The sequence below is a fragment of the Leptopilina boulardi genome, unplaced genomic scaffold, assembly GCF_019393585.1.
Source record: "Leptopilina boulardi isolate dan_hultmark-lab unplaced genomic scaffold, ZJU_Lbou_2.1 LbouV2_292, whole genome shotgun sequence".
Taxonomy (NCBI): Eukaryota; Metazoa; Arthropoda; class Insecta; order Hymenoptera; family Figitidae; genus Leptopilina; species Leptopilina boulardi.
The window spans coordinates 1,157,887-1,174,398 of NW_026137854.1; the positions used below are offsets into that span (position 1 = coordinate 1,157,887).

General features: G+C 29.3%; 1 protein-coding gene across 3 annotated transcripts in view; it reads left to right on the forward strand.

The window, feature by feature from the left end:
* The window catches only part of LOC127282253 (odorant receptor 22c-like), a 45,425-nt gene that overhangs the window by 9,249 nt on the left and 19,664 nt on the right, over positions 1-16,512 (forward strand). For all 3 annotated transcript variants that reach the window (XM_051306425.1, XM_051306424.1, XM_051306427.1), the window contains 3 exons: positions 2,487-2,604; positions 2,747-3,002; positions 7,281-7,394. In XM_051306425.1, the coding sequence (XP_051162382.1) occupies positions 2,487-2,604; positions 2,747-3,002; positions 7,281-7,394 (488 nt within the window). The remainder of the gene's footprint in view (positions 1-2,486; positions 2,605-2,746; positions 3,003-7,280; positions 7,395-16,512) is intronic.

The following is a 16,512-nucleotide window of genomic DNA, read 5'->3' on the forward strand; positions in this document are numbered from 1 at the left end:
GTTTATTTAGTAACAAATTGTTTCGAATTTTTTTTAGTATTATACAAGCTTGCAGCAAGCTTGCTGTTACATCCCGACATAATTTAAAAAAATTTTAATAACTCTATTTTACTAATTAAACAAAAACATTTCTTACGCTTTATGTGCATTTTACAAGTTAAAGGTCGCTTAATGAAGATTAACCGTTCTGCGTACATGATTAACAGAAAAATTAAAAACAAGTAATTTCAAATAATAATAATAATAATCCAAAATAGATTGAATAATGTTGTTATTACTCATAAAATGAAATTATAATGGCATTATTTATGGTTGAAATTATCTTGATAATAGAATTTATAGTGTCGATAACATTAATTAAAAATAACCTTAACTCCTTATCATAAGATATGATAATTAGTCGACAAAAGGTTACAGTTAAAATGTCGATATAGTGGAAACCGCAAGTAATAAAGACTTCTTCCTTATAATTAGCGTGAATAAAAGTATGACTAATGTATAATAGACCCTAAGTATACAAATATATGTATGTTGGGTCCCATCCCAAAAAGTGAATGCTCTGGGATTGGCTTCATACTGAGGTAAATTGTTGTCCTATATAATAGTAATAAATCCCTAAAATATAAACTCATTAAAAAAATATTTGTAGAAATGATTTTTTCCCATGAGCTATGTAAATATGAAAGTGGGACAACAATAATTTTGTGAGAAACATAATAATAAAGTAGGCGGTGCCGATAACGGGTATACCTGGAGATCATCTTCGAGGATTTAGGTAGGCACCGCCTAATTTAATATTATGTTTCTGACAAAATTATTGTTGTCCCACTTTCATATTTACATAGCTCATGGGAAAAAACATCAGCTTTCCAATGAAAATAAAAAAAAATTCCCGAAGGGGTGAAAATCGAAAAATAAGGGTTGATTTTGAAAAAGGGGTGAAATTTTGGTTTTTAAATTTTGTATACATTTTTGAAAAGTACATGAAAAATGCATTAAAATTCATTATAGATAAATTAAAATCCACTAACTTTTGTTATAGTTACACGGATATGAATATGACAATTTTACCCTTAACGTCAAAACTTCAAACCCCTCTACTTTCCACAAATATTTTTTTAATGAGTTCATATTTTAGGGATTTATTACTATCATATAGGACAACAATTTACCAAAGTATGAAGCCAATCTCAGAACATTCACTTTTTGGGCTGGGGCGATTAAAAAAGAATCTCTCATATATATATACACATATATATATATATATAAATAATTGTAAAGAATGCAATATTATCAAATAAACAAATAGCAAAATGTAAATAATAAGAGAAATTATCAAAATTGTAAATTATCAATAATATCAACAGTGATTATTATTGCTTTATTATTTTATGTATAAAATGACACTATGCAGTTCCTAGAAAAACTGTACGTGCCACTTAACAATTTTGCGCGAAACGTGCCATTTGTTACAAAAAAATGTTATTGAACTGTTCGAAGTACTTCTACATATACTAGTTAATCCCCTCCACTTTTAGTTAACGAGGGTGGGGATAATGCGAGAAAAATGGCGACTAGAAAAAATTTAATTACACTTTACTGTACATTAAACACTGAACGATTGCGATTTTGCGATTTTGTATTTATTTATATTCCACATCAAAATTTATTAATCTTTAAATTAAATATAAATGAGTATTAAAAATTATTTGTAGTATAAAAAAATTAATCATTACAAATGCAATCACAAAACTACATACCGTCAAATTTTAACAATTTAAATTCTTATAATCAATTAGGATTTCATATGGGTTTTTAAATAGGAATTCCTGGTAAACATAATTCGTAATAACAAATACAAAAAATTCATACAAAATTCACATGAGATTTTAGACAAGAATTTTTATGTAAAAACCATACGGAGGATTTCATAGAAGATTTGATGTAAGTTTTCATATAGGAAATTTTTTGAGTTACCAAGTGAGATTTATTCTAGGAATTTTTATAACAACAAAATATTTAAAATAGGATTCTACATAGGATATATGTAAGGGATTCATTTTTAAACATATAATATTTGTCATAAGATTTAATATAGGGAAACACGAATGTTGCGAGAAATTTTGTCATGTTTTCACGTGAGTGACAAAATTTCTATGTAGAAACAAAAACGTAAATTTCCACATGAAATCATAAACAACATCATTTCCCCGTTGTACTATTCGTTTAACATGGAATCCAATGTGTTTTCCTATGTGAAACCTGGAATTTCATACGAATTTTTATAAAGGAACCTTTATTTTCATTTGGGAATTATAAACTCTAATTAGTAAGCAGTTTCTCTATGTATTCATGCTAAAAACTACTGTACATGATCCAGTAAAACATGCCACCTACTTAATAAGCGTGTAGATGATTGTGTTTTTGACGTTAACATTTTTTTAATTTTATGCGATTCATGTTTAAAAATTATAATATCATCGTAGATGAACGTTGTTTTTTGGAAGATGCAAAAAGATTGGGACACATTTACATCAAAACATGAAGTTGATATTCTTCACAAATATGGCAAAAAATGCAGATTCTTTACTATGATATTTACTTGTAGATATTTTATTTTTAAAATAACTATTTTAATAATTATGGAATTATATAAAATCATTAAGTTTATACAATTAAATATAATTAACTGTTTTTTCAATGAAGCCTTGTGTTTCTATTTCTTATAAGTATTATTCTTTTTCAGTTGGACTTTTTGGAAATGTATCAAACTACATATTCTCACATTTTAGTAATGTGCTAAGTAACATTTTTAAAAATATAAATGAATCTACGTCGCTTCTTTTCCTTACTGACTTTGGTATAGATTCAAAAAAATACTTCTACTTAATATTATTTCACAATTATTTATCTGCATACGTTTGTACTGCCATAATTGTAAATGGAGATATTGTTCTTTTAATGTTTATTGAGCATGCTTGTGGAATATTTGAAATAATAGGGTAAAATCAATTACATGTTTTAATTTTTACATAATACATTTTTTTATTAACTCCAATCGCGTTGAGCTTGCAGTTTGCCAAATTTACAATATCAACAAAAAATTTCAGGACAAACAGAGCAAGTACTATCTAAAAACACATATATCATTAATGCTGGCATAAAACGTGGTGAAGTCAATTTCAATTTCCATATCTCTTAACCTCAGAAAACTTTTTTAAAAATATCTACATACACTCTAACAGATAAGAAACCAAAATATACCTAGTGAGCACACTTGTTCAAAAGACGTCTTAAGGATGTCTTTTAGCGGACGTCTTTTGGACTTCTGACAAAAGACCTCATTGAGACGTCTTAAAGACGTCCTAAGAATGTTCTATGTCTTGGCCATTAGATTTCTTTAAGATGTCTTCTCTTCTCAAAATTTGAAAATAGAAAAATTTTCATAAATAGATTGTAACAGGAATTGTTTTTACACGTCTTATTCAGAATTTTAGTCAACCTTAATTTAAAAAAAAAGATTTGAGTGTACGGTCCTAGATGTGTCATGGCGATGTTTGACGTCACGTGTTTATTTTCACGAGACGCCGGTAAGGACCGGCATGGTCACTCTTGGTTCGTGCTCGCGACATAGTAGGTTACTATTATAATTGTGTGTAATAAAATACGTTGTGTGAAGTCCTGATCAGGCGATATTGTTTGAAAGGAAATATTATAAAAAATATTAGACGTCTATTGTTAAAAGAAATATAATAATATCAGACGTCTGTTATTTATAAAAGAACTATATTAATTATATCAAATACAAGTAAGTGGAACCAATTAAATATTTACCACCAATTTTATGTCTTATCTATTGGGTTCGCCCAACACCCCCCCCCCCTTAAATAAAAGTTAGAGTTTTATTGTTTAAATTTTAATAAATAACTGTCGACATTAAGTCGACTGGCGCCCGCGATTATTTAATTATAAAATAAATTTTATTTGGACCCCTGGTAAAATTCATTTCATTGAGAAGTGAGATCGTGTACTTTGTAGAGGTTCATACTTGTCTTCAACGGATAAGGTGCTTAAGGCGCAATGCTTTAAGCTCAAAGTATCAGAGTTCGATCTCAACTTAATAGACATTTTTTCATTAATTCTGTATAATTAAAAAAAAATCAAATTAAACATAAAACAAATTTAATACAGTATTACTGTATTTCAACTTAGAAAATATTGTGAAAGAATTATCTATTTAAGAAGATCTGAAGAGATGTGAAAAGGATGTCCAAAAGTCGTCTCCAAGTACCTTTTCAATGTCTTTTAGACGTTTTTCGGACAACTTTTGGACGAGACATAGAACCTCTTATGGACGTCTTTTAGTTGACTTTATGATGACTCCAAGACTCTACTATCATTGTCCGCGTATGTCCACGGACAAGATAAGACGTCTTTAAGACGTCCCTTTGCCCACTGGGTAATAAACAGAACTTTTGAATGACAGATTATCTACTTTAACCGACAATTCAACAATTGAATTCGCCACTTTGGAATTTTAAAAGCCAACATCGACCTCAAAGCCACCATATTGAGTTGGTCATGTTGAATTTTTTTAAAACTAACATGGGATTAGTAATTAAAAACACCAAAAACTCTATATTTCTCGCATTTTCTTGGGAGAATAGTAAAACTCAGAGATTAGTTCAGAGGATACTATTTTAACATAGACTTCTAGTGGTGTTTTTTTTTATATAATTAGTTGAAAATACAAGGTTAAGAATTTTTGAAATATAGCACTTGCCCAAAAGACGTCCTGAGGATGTATTTTTGCGGACGTCTTTAATTTGTCCCCGTATGGTGTATCTTAAAAACGTGAATAATATGTCTGAGGTACGTCCAAAAAATGTCTGATGTCTGTTCATAAAGATGTCTTTTTCAGATTTTGAAAATAGAAAATTTTTCATAAAAATAACTTTTATATTTTATTTTCTAAGTTCAACGTAAACATTGAAACTGTTTAAGATAAATGTTATAGCAATTTCTTAATTTTGATTAATTTCATTGACAAATAAGTTCGTAAACTTAGGAAAGGATTTTATCTGTCTCCGATGGCTCAGATGCTTAAGGCGTAGTTAGAACCCAATGTATCGCAGGTTTGATCCCAAGTCCGGTTGGATTTTTTCATTCCTGATTTCTGTATAAACGTGTACAAATAAAACAAAAATTAAAATAAAGTCAAAATTTAAGTAAGATAATAAATAATTAACTTCCTTTTCGGATGACTTTTTGATGTCTTCTGGCCAGGCATAAAACGTATTAAAGAAGTCCTTTGTATGTCTTTATGATGTCTAAGAGACATTATCATCAAAGTCCCAGGATGTCCGCGGACAAAAAAAGACAGGTGCCCACTGGGTATAATCGAAGTTGTGGTGTGCAGCGCCATCTATGATTTAATTTACATTATAGAACTATTTTCATCTATGAATTAAAGGATAGGTAGCATACATTATTTTCAGGTTAAGTTTTTTATAAAACAAGCAGGGATTTAAGTAAAATTGAGACGGAACTGAAATACAAAAAAAGTTTATTTAATATAAACAAATAAATCACTTCACATGAATTTTTATATTTCTATCTATAACTTTGTGCTATAGAATCACGCACGCGTCTAACCAAAATTACCATCGTCCATTCTACCAATAAGTATCACCTTATATCGCTCTTAAAGCTTCTCTAATCAATCTCTTCTCTACTCTTAATCCCCATATGGGATTTTTTAGGATATCTTATAATCTATTTATGAATATCTCAAAATCGGTAAGAAATACGCAAAATCTGACAAAATTTTGAGTTCATTTTATATAAAGCAAAAATATTTTATGTTGAAAACCTAAAATATGTCTCATACTTTTTTAAAAAATAACTACTAAATGTTCCCATGTGGGATCCTATATGAGATCTCATGTAGTATCTTATAGGAGACACCATAAGTGATTTTATACGGAAACTCATATGGGAATTTACAATAAGTTTCGTATATTTTCGTAAAGTCATTCTCTCTAGTTCGTGTCTCCCCTAAAATCCTCTGACTACAACAAAATGTTTAAGTTTCAATTTAAGTTCAAATATAATGTTTTGTCATTTTTTGTCTAATACACTGGAAACTCTTAAGAGCGTACGGCATTAGTCTTAGTCCGCTCTACGGAAAAATGTCCTTGACGCGGAATACTATAAACACTCAGGGCCGTACAATGAACTACCAGTGCTTTTAGCAAAACACATTCTACATATTATTATAAATATTAATATATTTTGTTTTTGTAGTAAAATATTGTAAGTTGTCATTTTATAATTAATATTTTTTTCAAAATTTAGCAATTAATAAGCCAATAAAACTGCTTGCAAAGTAACGGTACACTCAAAGCAGACGCTCCTGCTTTCTGTTTCTGATTCCGCCCATCTCTTCCCTCCTCACTCTTTACCACCCCGCGCTGATAGTTCGTCCGCTCTCGGAAAGACTGCTCTTGGGAGTTTCCCGTGTATATAGAGGTCACTTTCACTTTTAGTGATGTCCTGCATGTTCATACAAAATAATTGTAAACCGAGTACTTTTGCCGTCATTTTTTTTGGTTTTCTTTTCTACAATATCTTTAGTTAGGTTTTTTCGGCAATTACTTAAAAATAATATTTATTTATTTATGAACATAATAAAAAATCAAATAAGTAAAAGCATGTTGTTCTAAGTTTAACAGTTCCTATACCGCTTAAGAACATGTAAAAATAAATAAATATATATACACATAGCGAAAACGGATTTAACAAATAACAACTGCTAAAACTCTCATACAGCACATTATATTTTCAAAATATTTTTAAAATACATTTCACTAAAGATTTAAAATATTTCAATAAAAAATTCTTGAAAAACAAGAAAATTCTTGTTGCAAACAGGAAAATGTCTGCTTTTGAAGAAATATTGCCATGCAAATTTCTAGAATATGACACATTAGGACTCCTGCAATATTTCATTGAAAATTAGAAATATTTTAAAATATGCAATCTATCGTTGTTTTCTAACATGCTTAACACCTTAGGATCCCAGAAAATTAATAACTACTGCGCAGCTGTACAGGCTACTTTCCAAATTGCAACAATATTTCAAGGACTTTCCATTAAAATATTTCAAATCATTCAATGAAATATTTAAAAAATATTAGGTGCCGTGTGGGACTATTTCTACAAATTAGTTACTTAATCATTGGTAATAAAAGAATCTATTATAAATTTTTTGTTCACAGAAATAAATTGACAACTGCCATAACAGAAAATCCTGATTATGATAATATTAGTTTTCGAAAAAAGCTACACCAAGAAATTAAGCTTTGTGTTTTAATGCACAGAAGAGTTCTATTGTTTGTATAACTCAAATTTTTCCTAAAAGAACCTAATTGAAGACTGTGGATTGCAGAACAGACCCAATCAGCACGAAAACTTGCAGTAAACTTACAAGAAGCTTGCCGTGCAAGATTGCAGTGCAAACATGTAGGAAGTTTGGTAGGAGCAACAAAATGCAGGCTTAACAGCATAAAAATTGCTGAAGAAAGGGAATAGGGGAAATTTTGTTTGAAGAAAGGGGAAAAATAGGATAAAATATAAATGTTAATTTTCCTTAACCAAAATGCTTTAAAGTTGTTTTAAAGTATACTACCGGTGAAAAATTTGAAACCACCCATTTTTTTGATAAATAAAAAACATCTTAAAACATAGAAAGTATAGAAACCAACATTTTTTCCAAATTTTTCCAAAAGATGATAAATTTATAGAAAAAAGTGAGATTTAAAGGAGAGACATTGACATCAGGTCAATGATAGAAAGATTGACAAGAAAATACATGATGCAAGTAAATGCATGAGCGCCTAACGTGGCAAGGTTTTTTCATTTTAAGTTTTTTAGTTAAATGTCCATGTAAGTATAAGTATAAGTTGGAAAGTATAGAAACGATGTAACAGTTAAAAATGTCAGTGAGATGATAATTATATATTAATTTACAGATTATTGAGAATGGAATACGTGTGAGATTCCGAAACGTCTAAGTGTAACAATGACGTCATTGTATATACAATGACTTGTAATAAAAATGAAAATATGACTTATTAAATGAAAAACGGACTATTTTTGTCTTTCATAACACATTTATTAGTATAAAAAACATAAGTCGAAACGAAAAATAACATCAAGAAACTTAAATTTAAAGGAGAGATTTTCCCAGTATAGTAATTAATTTTTTTAATGTTATTTTCAATGTTTTATAAAAATTTGATTTACATACATCTAATAAATAAACGTTTTTTATTTTTTACATTTATTTTAAAATTAATTTTTCACAGAATGAAAATTACTTCTAAACTAATTTTTTTTCTTGAAAAATACAAAGAAATTTTTTATTTTATTAAACCGAAGACCGTCTTGTAAAATATACAAAACTTAATTTTATTCGTATTTTTCAAAGAAACTGACATTTTTAATTTCTTTAAATTAAATCAAAAAAAAATTTTAATAAATTTTCTGTTAAAAAAAAATTTCCAATCCGAGGCTTGTAATATTTTGGTTCAAATTTGAATTTTTATTAAATATTATTGAATATATGAGGCAAAATTCCTGAAGTGATCCAACTTTAAAATTGAGGATTTTCGGATCGGGCTGAAATTTGCATAAACTTTAGTACTATGGGTGAATACTTTACCCACAAATTATTATTGTTATATGCAAAACTGTGCAGGGGGGAGGGGGCTCAAGTTTTTCGTCAAATGTGAACAGTACATTTTTTAAAAATCGTAACTTCTATATAAATGGATGAAAAAAAAATTGCCTATATGTTATCGAAAGGTTTTTTTGTGCTCTTTCGAAAAGTGAAACAATTTTTGTAAAAAATTCAAAATTTACCCCATTTTGAAAATCAAAAATATTTTTAATTTTTTCTTTTTTTTACCCTGAAAATGAAGCTTAAGATATATATTTTTAATACCAAAAAAACTAGAATTACGTTTTTTTGTTTTCGAGATATTAATTAATTAATTAATTAATGTTTATAACAAATGGAATATTTTACAAACAAATAAAGTTAACGTAATTCTGAACTTACCAATTGAAAGTTAAGGTAAATTCGCATCCAACGAGTCCTATATGAAGTATTTTGGTTAAGTAGATTGTTAATAAACAATTGCTATGTTAACTAATTGTTTATTACCAATCTACTTATCCAAAATACTTCATTTAGGGCTCTTTGGTTGCGGAATTACCTTAACTTTCAATTGGTAAGTTCAGAATTCCGGTAACTCAATTTGTTTTTGTAAAATATTCTATTTGTTAAAAACATTAATTAATTAATTAATTAATATCTCGAAACAAGAAGAAACGTCATTCTAGTTTTTTTTAGTATTAAAAGTATATATCTAAAGTTTCATTTTCAGGGTAAAAAAAAGAAACAGAAAATCAAAAATATTTTTGATTTTCAAAAAGGGGTAAATTTTGAAATTTTTAGAAAAATTGTTTCACTATTCGAAAGAGCACAAAAAAAATCTTTCGAAAACATATAGGTCAAAATTTTTTTCATCCATTTATTTAGAAGTTACGATTTTTTAAAAAATCCACTGTTCACATTTGACAAAAAAATTGAACCCTCTCCCCCCTCTACAGGTTTGCATAAAACTTAATAATAATATATGGGTGAAGTACTCACCCATAGTACTAAAATTTGTGCAAATTTCAGCCCGATCCGAAAACCTTCACTTTTGAAGTTAGAAAACTTGAGGAATTTTGCCTCATATATAATATAAATATTTATAAAATAATATTCGACTTTCAACATAAAATAGGGGAATTGAGTGAATAAAAGAGGAAAAAGGGGAAATATTCATAAAAAATCGGACAAGTGCGAGTTACACTCGCACTGAAATCGAGGGTTCCGTACTCGAAGCGAACTTATTTGGTATAAAAACAAATGTTTAAAAAATATGTGTTGTGTATTAAATAATATATGTGATACAAAAATGAACAATTTTAAAAAAAAAATTTAAGAAAATTGTTCCTCCTTTGGTATAAAAACAAAAAAAAAATTTTAAATTTGTTTTGTATTTCAAATAATATAAGTGATACGAAGAGGAACAATTTTCTTAAATTTTACAAAATTGTTCCTTTTTGTATCACTTATATTATTGGAAATACAAAACAAATTAAAAATTTTTTTTTTGTTTTTATACCAAAGGAGGAACAATTTTCTTAAATTTTTTTTTTAAAATTGTTCATTTTTGTATCACATATATTATTTAATACACAACACATATTTTTTAAACATTTGTTTTTATACCAAATAAGTTCGCTTCGAGTACGGAACCCTCGATTTCAGTGCGAGTGTAACTCGCACTTGTCCGATTTTTTTCGTTTTTTGCGGAAAAATACATTTTTTTATTAAATTTATCATTTTTCTTCAAAAATTTGATAAAAATTGATCATCAACTCCAATCGTGCTTACATTTTTTCCCTGTATTTTTCACGCAAAAATACAGTTTTACAGCAAATGTGAACAATTTGGGTTGAATATTGTGTGCGCTAGGGAGAATAAATCATTTTTTTCGAAATTTTTTATTTTTCGTTGACAACGCTATGTAAATTGATCGGAATCAAGTTCGCTGTATTTTTCCTGTAATTTTCACGTAAAAATACGTAAGTGTACCAAATTTGAGCTCTTTATGTCAAAAGATGTGGCCGCTAGGGGGGGGGGGTACATAGTCATTTTTAGGTATTTTTCGTAAAAATTCATGGTTTTTCCTTGACAACGCTATGATAATCAACTCCAATCATGCTCGCTATATTTTTTTTGTAATCTACACGTAAAAATACGTTAAAATATGTAAATTCAATTTCCTTTAAATAAAATTTTGTTCGTTTTTGGTGGAAAAATACATTTTTTTCCTAAAATTGTCATTTTTTCTTGAAAAACTTGATAAAAAGTTAATCATCAACTCTAATCGTGACCGCTTTTTTTCCCCTGTATTTTTCCCGTAAAAATACATTTGTATACTAAATATGAACTGTCTGGGTAGAATATTGTGTGCGCTAGGGAGAATAAATCATTTTTTTCGAAATTTTTTATTTTTCCTTGACAACGCTATGTAAATTGATCGGAATCAAGTTCGCTGTATTTTTCCTGTAATTTTCACGTAAATATTTCACGTAGCCGCTAGGTGGCTACCTCTGAACACGTTTTCGCTTGTTGCTCAGTATACTTTTTTAAATAAATTTTTTCGAGTTTGGTTCGGCTTGAGTGTTTTCGGTCAATCTGGTTGTTGGTTTTGGTGCCTACAATTTGTTACTGTTTTTATTTATTTTGTCTTCCTCTTAATCATTGAGGACCGTGCTTATATTTTACTAACCTCAAAATTGACTTTGATATAAAATGTGTGACTCGAAATTAAATAGTGGTGATAAATTTTGTGTTCGTTGTGGCAAAAGAGTTGTAGATGCTATTAAAGAGTGCATTGGTTGTCATGCTCCGTACCACTCCTCATGTGCATCCCGGTCATTGCTGTTAGAAAATGGTTCTTTTTCGCGATGTTGTGGTCCACCACGTGCGAATTCACCCAACAGTCTTGATGTTCCCCCCCCCTCATCTTCTCAAGTGCAAACTGCAGTTACTGCATCTGATATTGAGCGAATAGTGAATAATGCAATGTCTGTCTTAAACAATAAATTAGACACAATGTCTGCCTCAATAAAAGATATAAAAAATGATATTGGAAATATCACTTCTGACGTACATGACATAGTTGAGGATCTGAACGCCTTGCACACTACAGTTGGTAGCACTGTCAAAAGAGTTGACAATTTGACTGAGAGAGTTGCGAGTATTGAAGGTATTTTGCACGATTTATCAAATAATGCGTCTACAAAATTAGATCGTTTTTCTCAAATTAATAACTGTTTATCTGAACTTGAGGACAGAATAAAACGAAAATGTAATTTAATACTGTTTGGTCTTTCTGAATCGAGTGTCACTACTTGTGACAATGATGATAAAAAAACTGACGAATTTAATACACTCAAGCTTGTTTCAACATTTTTCGATTCTTCCTCAATAGCTGGTACTAAGATTCATAGAATTGGCAATTTTAAACAGGGCAACCAGAAACCAAGACCAATAATGCTGGTGCTGAAAAACGAAACTTTGGCGAAGTCACTGCACATAGAATTTATAAGAGCAAAGAAGGCTGCACTAGACAATACACTGCAAGGGATATCACTGCATCCAGACAAAACGAAAAACCAACTAGAGGAATTAACATCGCTGAAAAAGGAATTAGAGCATCGAATTTCTCAGGGAGAGAAAGATCTCCATTTAATATACCAACGAGGTGTACCGGTGCTAATCAAACGCACACTGCCAGTGGTAGTAGATCGGGCGTCTATTCTCACTTCGCAAGCAGTGAAACAGCTGGTGACTCCAGACATACAGTCTCCAAATGTGTGAGTTCTCACTCATACATGCAGAATACTCCCTCCCAGTCTATCCCCACTAATACGCGCTGTGAATCATCTGTCTCCTCAGCTACACACTTACCTAAAACTGATGTCAATTTATATTACCAAAATGTGAGAGGTCTCAGAACGAAATTGGATGCTTTACGCCATAGTCTGTCTTCAACAATATATGACATTTTTGTATTTACTGAAACATGGCTAAATGATGACTTCCACAATAATGAATTGGGATTTCATAATTGTAACATATTCAGGTTTGACAGGTGTTCTCTTTCTAGTGTATTTAAACGTGGTGGGGGTGTACTGATTGCTACGAGTTTTTTCTTACGTGCTTCGTTGATCGAATCTGAAGTAAATTCAATTGAACATTTATTGGTTATTTATTTATTGGTTTATTTATTGGACAGAATTATTTTTTTGGACCTACTATTATTGTTCAAAATTATTAACGGATTAATCGATTGTCCATCAATATTGTCAAAGATAAATTTTATTATTCCTTCAAAAGGTTTAAGAAATCAAAAACTGTTCAGAGTTAAATTTAATAAATCTAACTATTTAGACAACAGTGTTATTAACAGAATTTGTACTAGAGGTAACGAGTACTGTCACGCGTTAGACTTTTTTGGTATATCTTTAGGAAAATTCACAAACGACTTACGAAAATTAATTTTGTATTAGTCGATAAGTCACCTACATGATTTCGTCATTCTGTGATTATATTCATTATATATTTTTATAATATTAAGTGCTTTTGCACTAAAGGGCATTTTTAACTTTTTACTTGTAAGCCCGTACATTGTAATTAAATAAATAAAAATAAATAAAATACGTAAGTGTACCAAATTTGAGCTCTTTATGTCAAAAGATGTGTCCGCTAGGGGGGGGGGTTCATAGTCATTTTTAGGTATTTTTCGTAAAAATTCATGGTTTTTCCTTGACAACGCTATGATAATCAACTCCAATCATGCTCGCTATATTTTTTTTGTAATCTACACGTAAAAATACGTTAAAATATGTAAATTCAATTTCCTTTAAATAAAATTTTGTTCGTTTTTGGTGGAAAAATACATTTTTTTCCTAAAATTGTCATTTTTTCTTGAAAAACTTGATAAAAAGTTAATCATCAACTCTAATCGTGACCGCTTTTTTTCCCCTGTATTTTTCCCGTAAAAATACATTTGTATACTAAATATGAACTGTCTGGGTAGAATATTGTGTGCGCTAGGGAGAATAAATCATTTTTTTCGAAATTTTTTATTTTTCCTTGACAACGCTATGTAAATTGATCGGAATCAAGTTCGCTGTATTTTTCCTGTAATTTTCACGTAAAAATACGTAAGTGTACCAAATTTGAGCTCTTTATGTCAAAAGATGTGTCCGCTAGGGGGGGGGGGTTCATAGTCATTTTTAGGTATTTTTCGTAAAAATTCATGGTTTTTCCTTGACAACGCTATGATAATCAACTCCAATCATGCTCGCTATATTTTTTTTGTAATCTACACGTAAAAATACGTTAAAATATGTAAATTCAATTTCCTTTAAATAAAATTTTGTTCGTTTTTGGTGGAAAAATACATTTTTTTCCTAAAATTGTCATTTTTTCTTGAAAAACTTGATAAAAAGTTAATCATCAACTCTAATCGTGACCGCTTTTTTTCCCCTGTATTTTTCCCGTAAAAATACATTTGTATACTAAATATGAACTGTCTGGGTAGAATATTGTGTGCGCTAGGGAGAATAAATCATTTTTTTCGAAATTTTTTATTTTTCCTTGACAACGCTATGTAAATTGATCGGAATCAAGTTCGCTGTATTTTTCCTGTAATTTTCACGTAAAAATACGTAAGTGTACCAAATTTGAGCTCTTTATGTCAAAAGATGTGTCCGCTAGGGGGGGGGGGTTCATAGTCATTTTTAGGTATTTTTCGTAAAAATTCATGGTTTTTCCTTGACAACGCTATGATAATCAACTCCAATCATGCTCGCTATATTTTTTTTGTAATCTACACGCGAAAATACATATGTGTACTAATTTTCAGCCCTCCAGATAAATTTGTGTAGCCGCTAGGGGGGGGGTACACGATTTCAAAAAAACCGATATTAATAGGGTTCCGAACCGAGTACGGAACCCTAAAAAGGGGAAAAAGAGGAATTTTTTAAAATAGAGGAAAAATAGGGGAATAGGGGAATTACTGTGAATCCTGCAAAATTTCCTCTTACGGCAAGCTTTCAGGGTAACGTTGGCGGAAGCTTGCTGTAAGTTTGCAAAACTTAATACAATGCGCCGTTGTAAACGGAAGCTTCTACGGCTGCGCAATAAATTTTTTAACCTCCAAAGTAGGGTGCCCTTTTTGTTTGTTTAGTAACAAATTGTTTCGAAAAATTTTTTTATTAGTATTGTACAAACTTGCAGCAAGCTTTTTGTAAGTTTGCTGCAAGCTTGCTTAACTACATTGCCACAAGAGGACATTTTGTTGCTTGCACTAAACTTGCACATCTTGCACGACAAACTTCCTGTAAGTTTTCGTGCTGATTGGGAACGAATTGCTTAAATTCGAAGCTGAAAATACTCTGCAAGCTACATTCTAAATTATAATTTTGAAATGTAATAAATCTATTACATTTATTTGTAAATAGATAATTTAAAAATTTGCATAACATAGTTCCGAGATGAGATTACAGCAACGAATATTTAAGGATATATTATGAACGGCCTACCCTAGTAGAAATTTGTCCCAGTAATTATCGTGGCACTGGACAGTTGCGCTAGAAGCTGTCTAGTAACTTAATACTGCAACTGGCTAATTACTCGAATGGAATGTCACGCTTTTTTCGTCTAGTTATTGTCTAGCCCAACTTGATAAATTCTGATCAACGGTCCGTTAGAAAAACTAGACAAATTATTTCTTTTAAATATTCTCAAAATTTGTCTAATATTAAGATTTAATGTAAGAAACTAATTATACAATAATAAATTATATAATTACATTAATTTTTTTAAACTATAATCTAAATTATTTATAGAAAATATAATGTATAGTAAATTGTTAAAAGCATAATATTTGTCAATACTGTTTAATTTTTAATTTAAAAAAAAAATTTTACTTGTGTAAAAGGATCACAAATATTTTCTGGTACACTGAAACATCCACTTTTTGATTGCACTGTAATGACGACTGAAACAAATATTTTTGTATTAGTAATTTATTATACAATTATTATTATCAACTTTTAAACACGAAGAGAACGCAATTTCAACGAAAAATCTCGGGGGTAACGGGGAGCGAACACGGGTCCGCTGGGCGCGAGGTACGCACGCTACGCAATCTGCTATACTAACGATATCCATCAAACGAAAAATATAGCAGATATATTTTAGTTCAGTGCTGTAGCTAGAAATTGCATGCTTTATATATATGTTTTTACTATTATCTGCCAAAATACATATTTTAGAATTTTAATTTTTTATAATTTACTGAAAAATAAATTTACACTTGAAATAACAATTTTAATCAGCACAAATTTCATTAAACCATTATTGTATTAAACAATAGATATTTTAAATTTTCTAAAAATTTAAATTTAATTTTTTACAACTTAATTTTAATATTTTATAATTTAAAAATTTTTTAATTTAGCTATTAATCCACCTATTATTAAAATTATATATTTTATTTAAAAAGATTTTAAAAATTTAAGGCATAAAAACATTTTAATTTAAAAAAATAAAAAGAGAAATAAAATATAACTTATCTGAGAAACAAGGCATATTTTTATTATTGCATTTTGACATTTTTTAAAAATAATTACTATTAAAATTATTATTTATTGTTTTCTAAGTGAAAAACTCAACGAAAACAGTAATTTTTATTGTTTTTTAATATCAAAGGATAGAATTTATAGGTTAGGTTTTCTAAATTACACATTTTTTTCAATATCAATTGAGAATAAACTTTCTTCCCTGGCGGATTCGATTTGCGTAATGTCTAC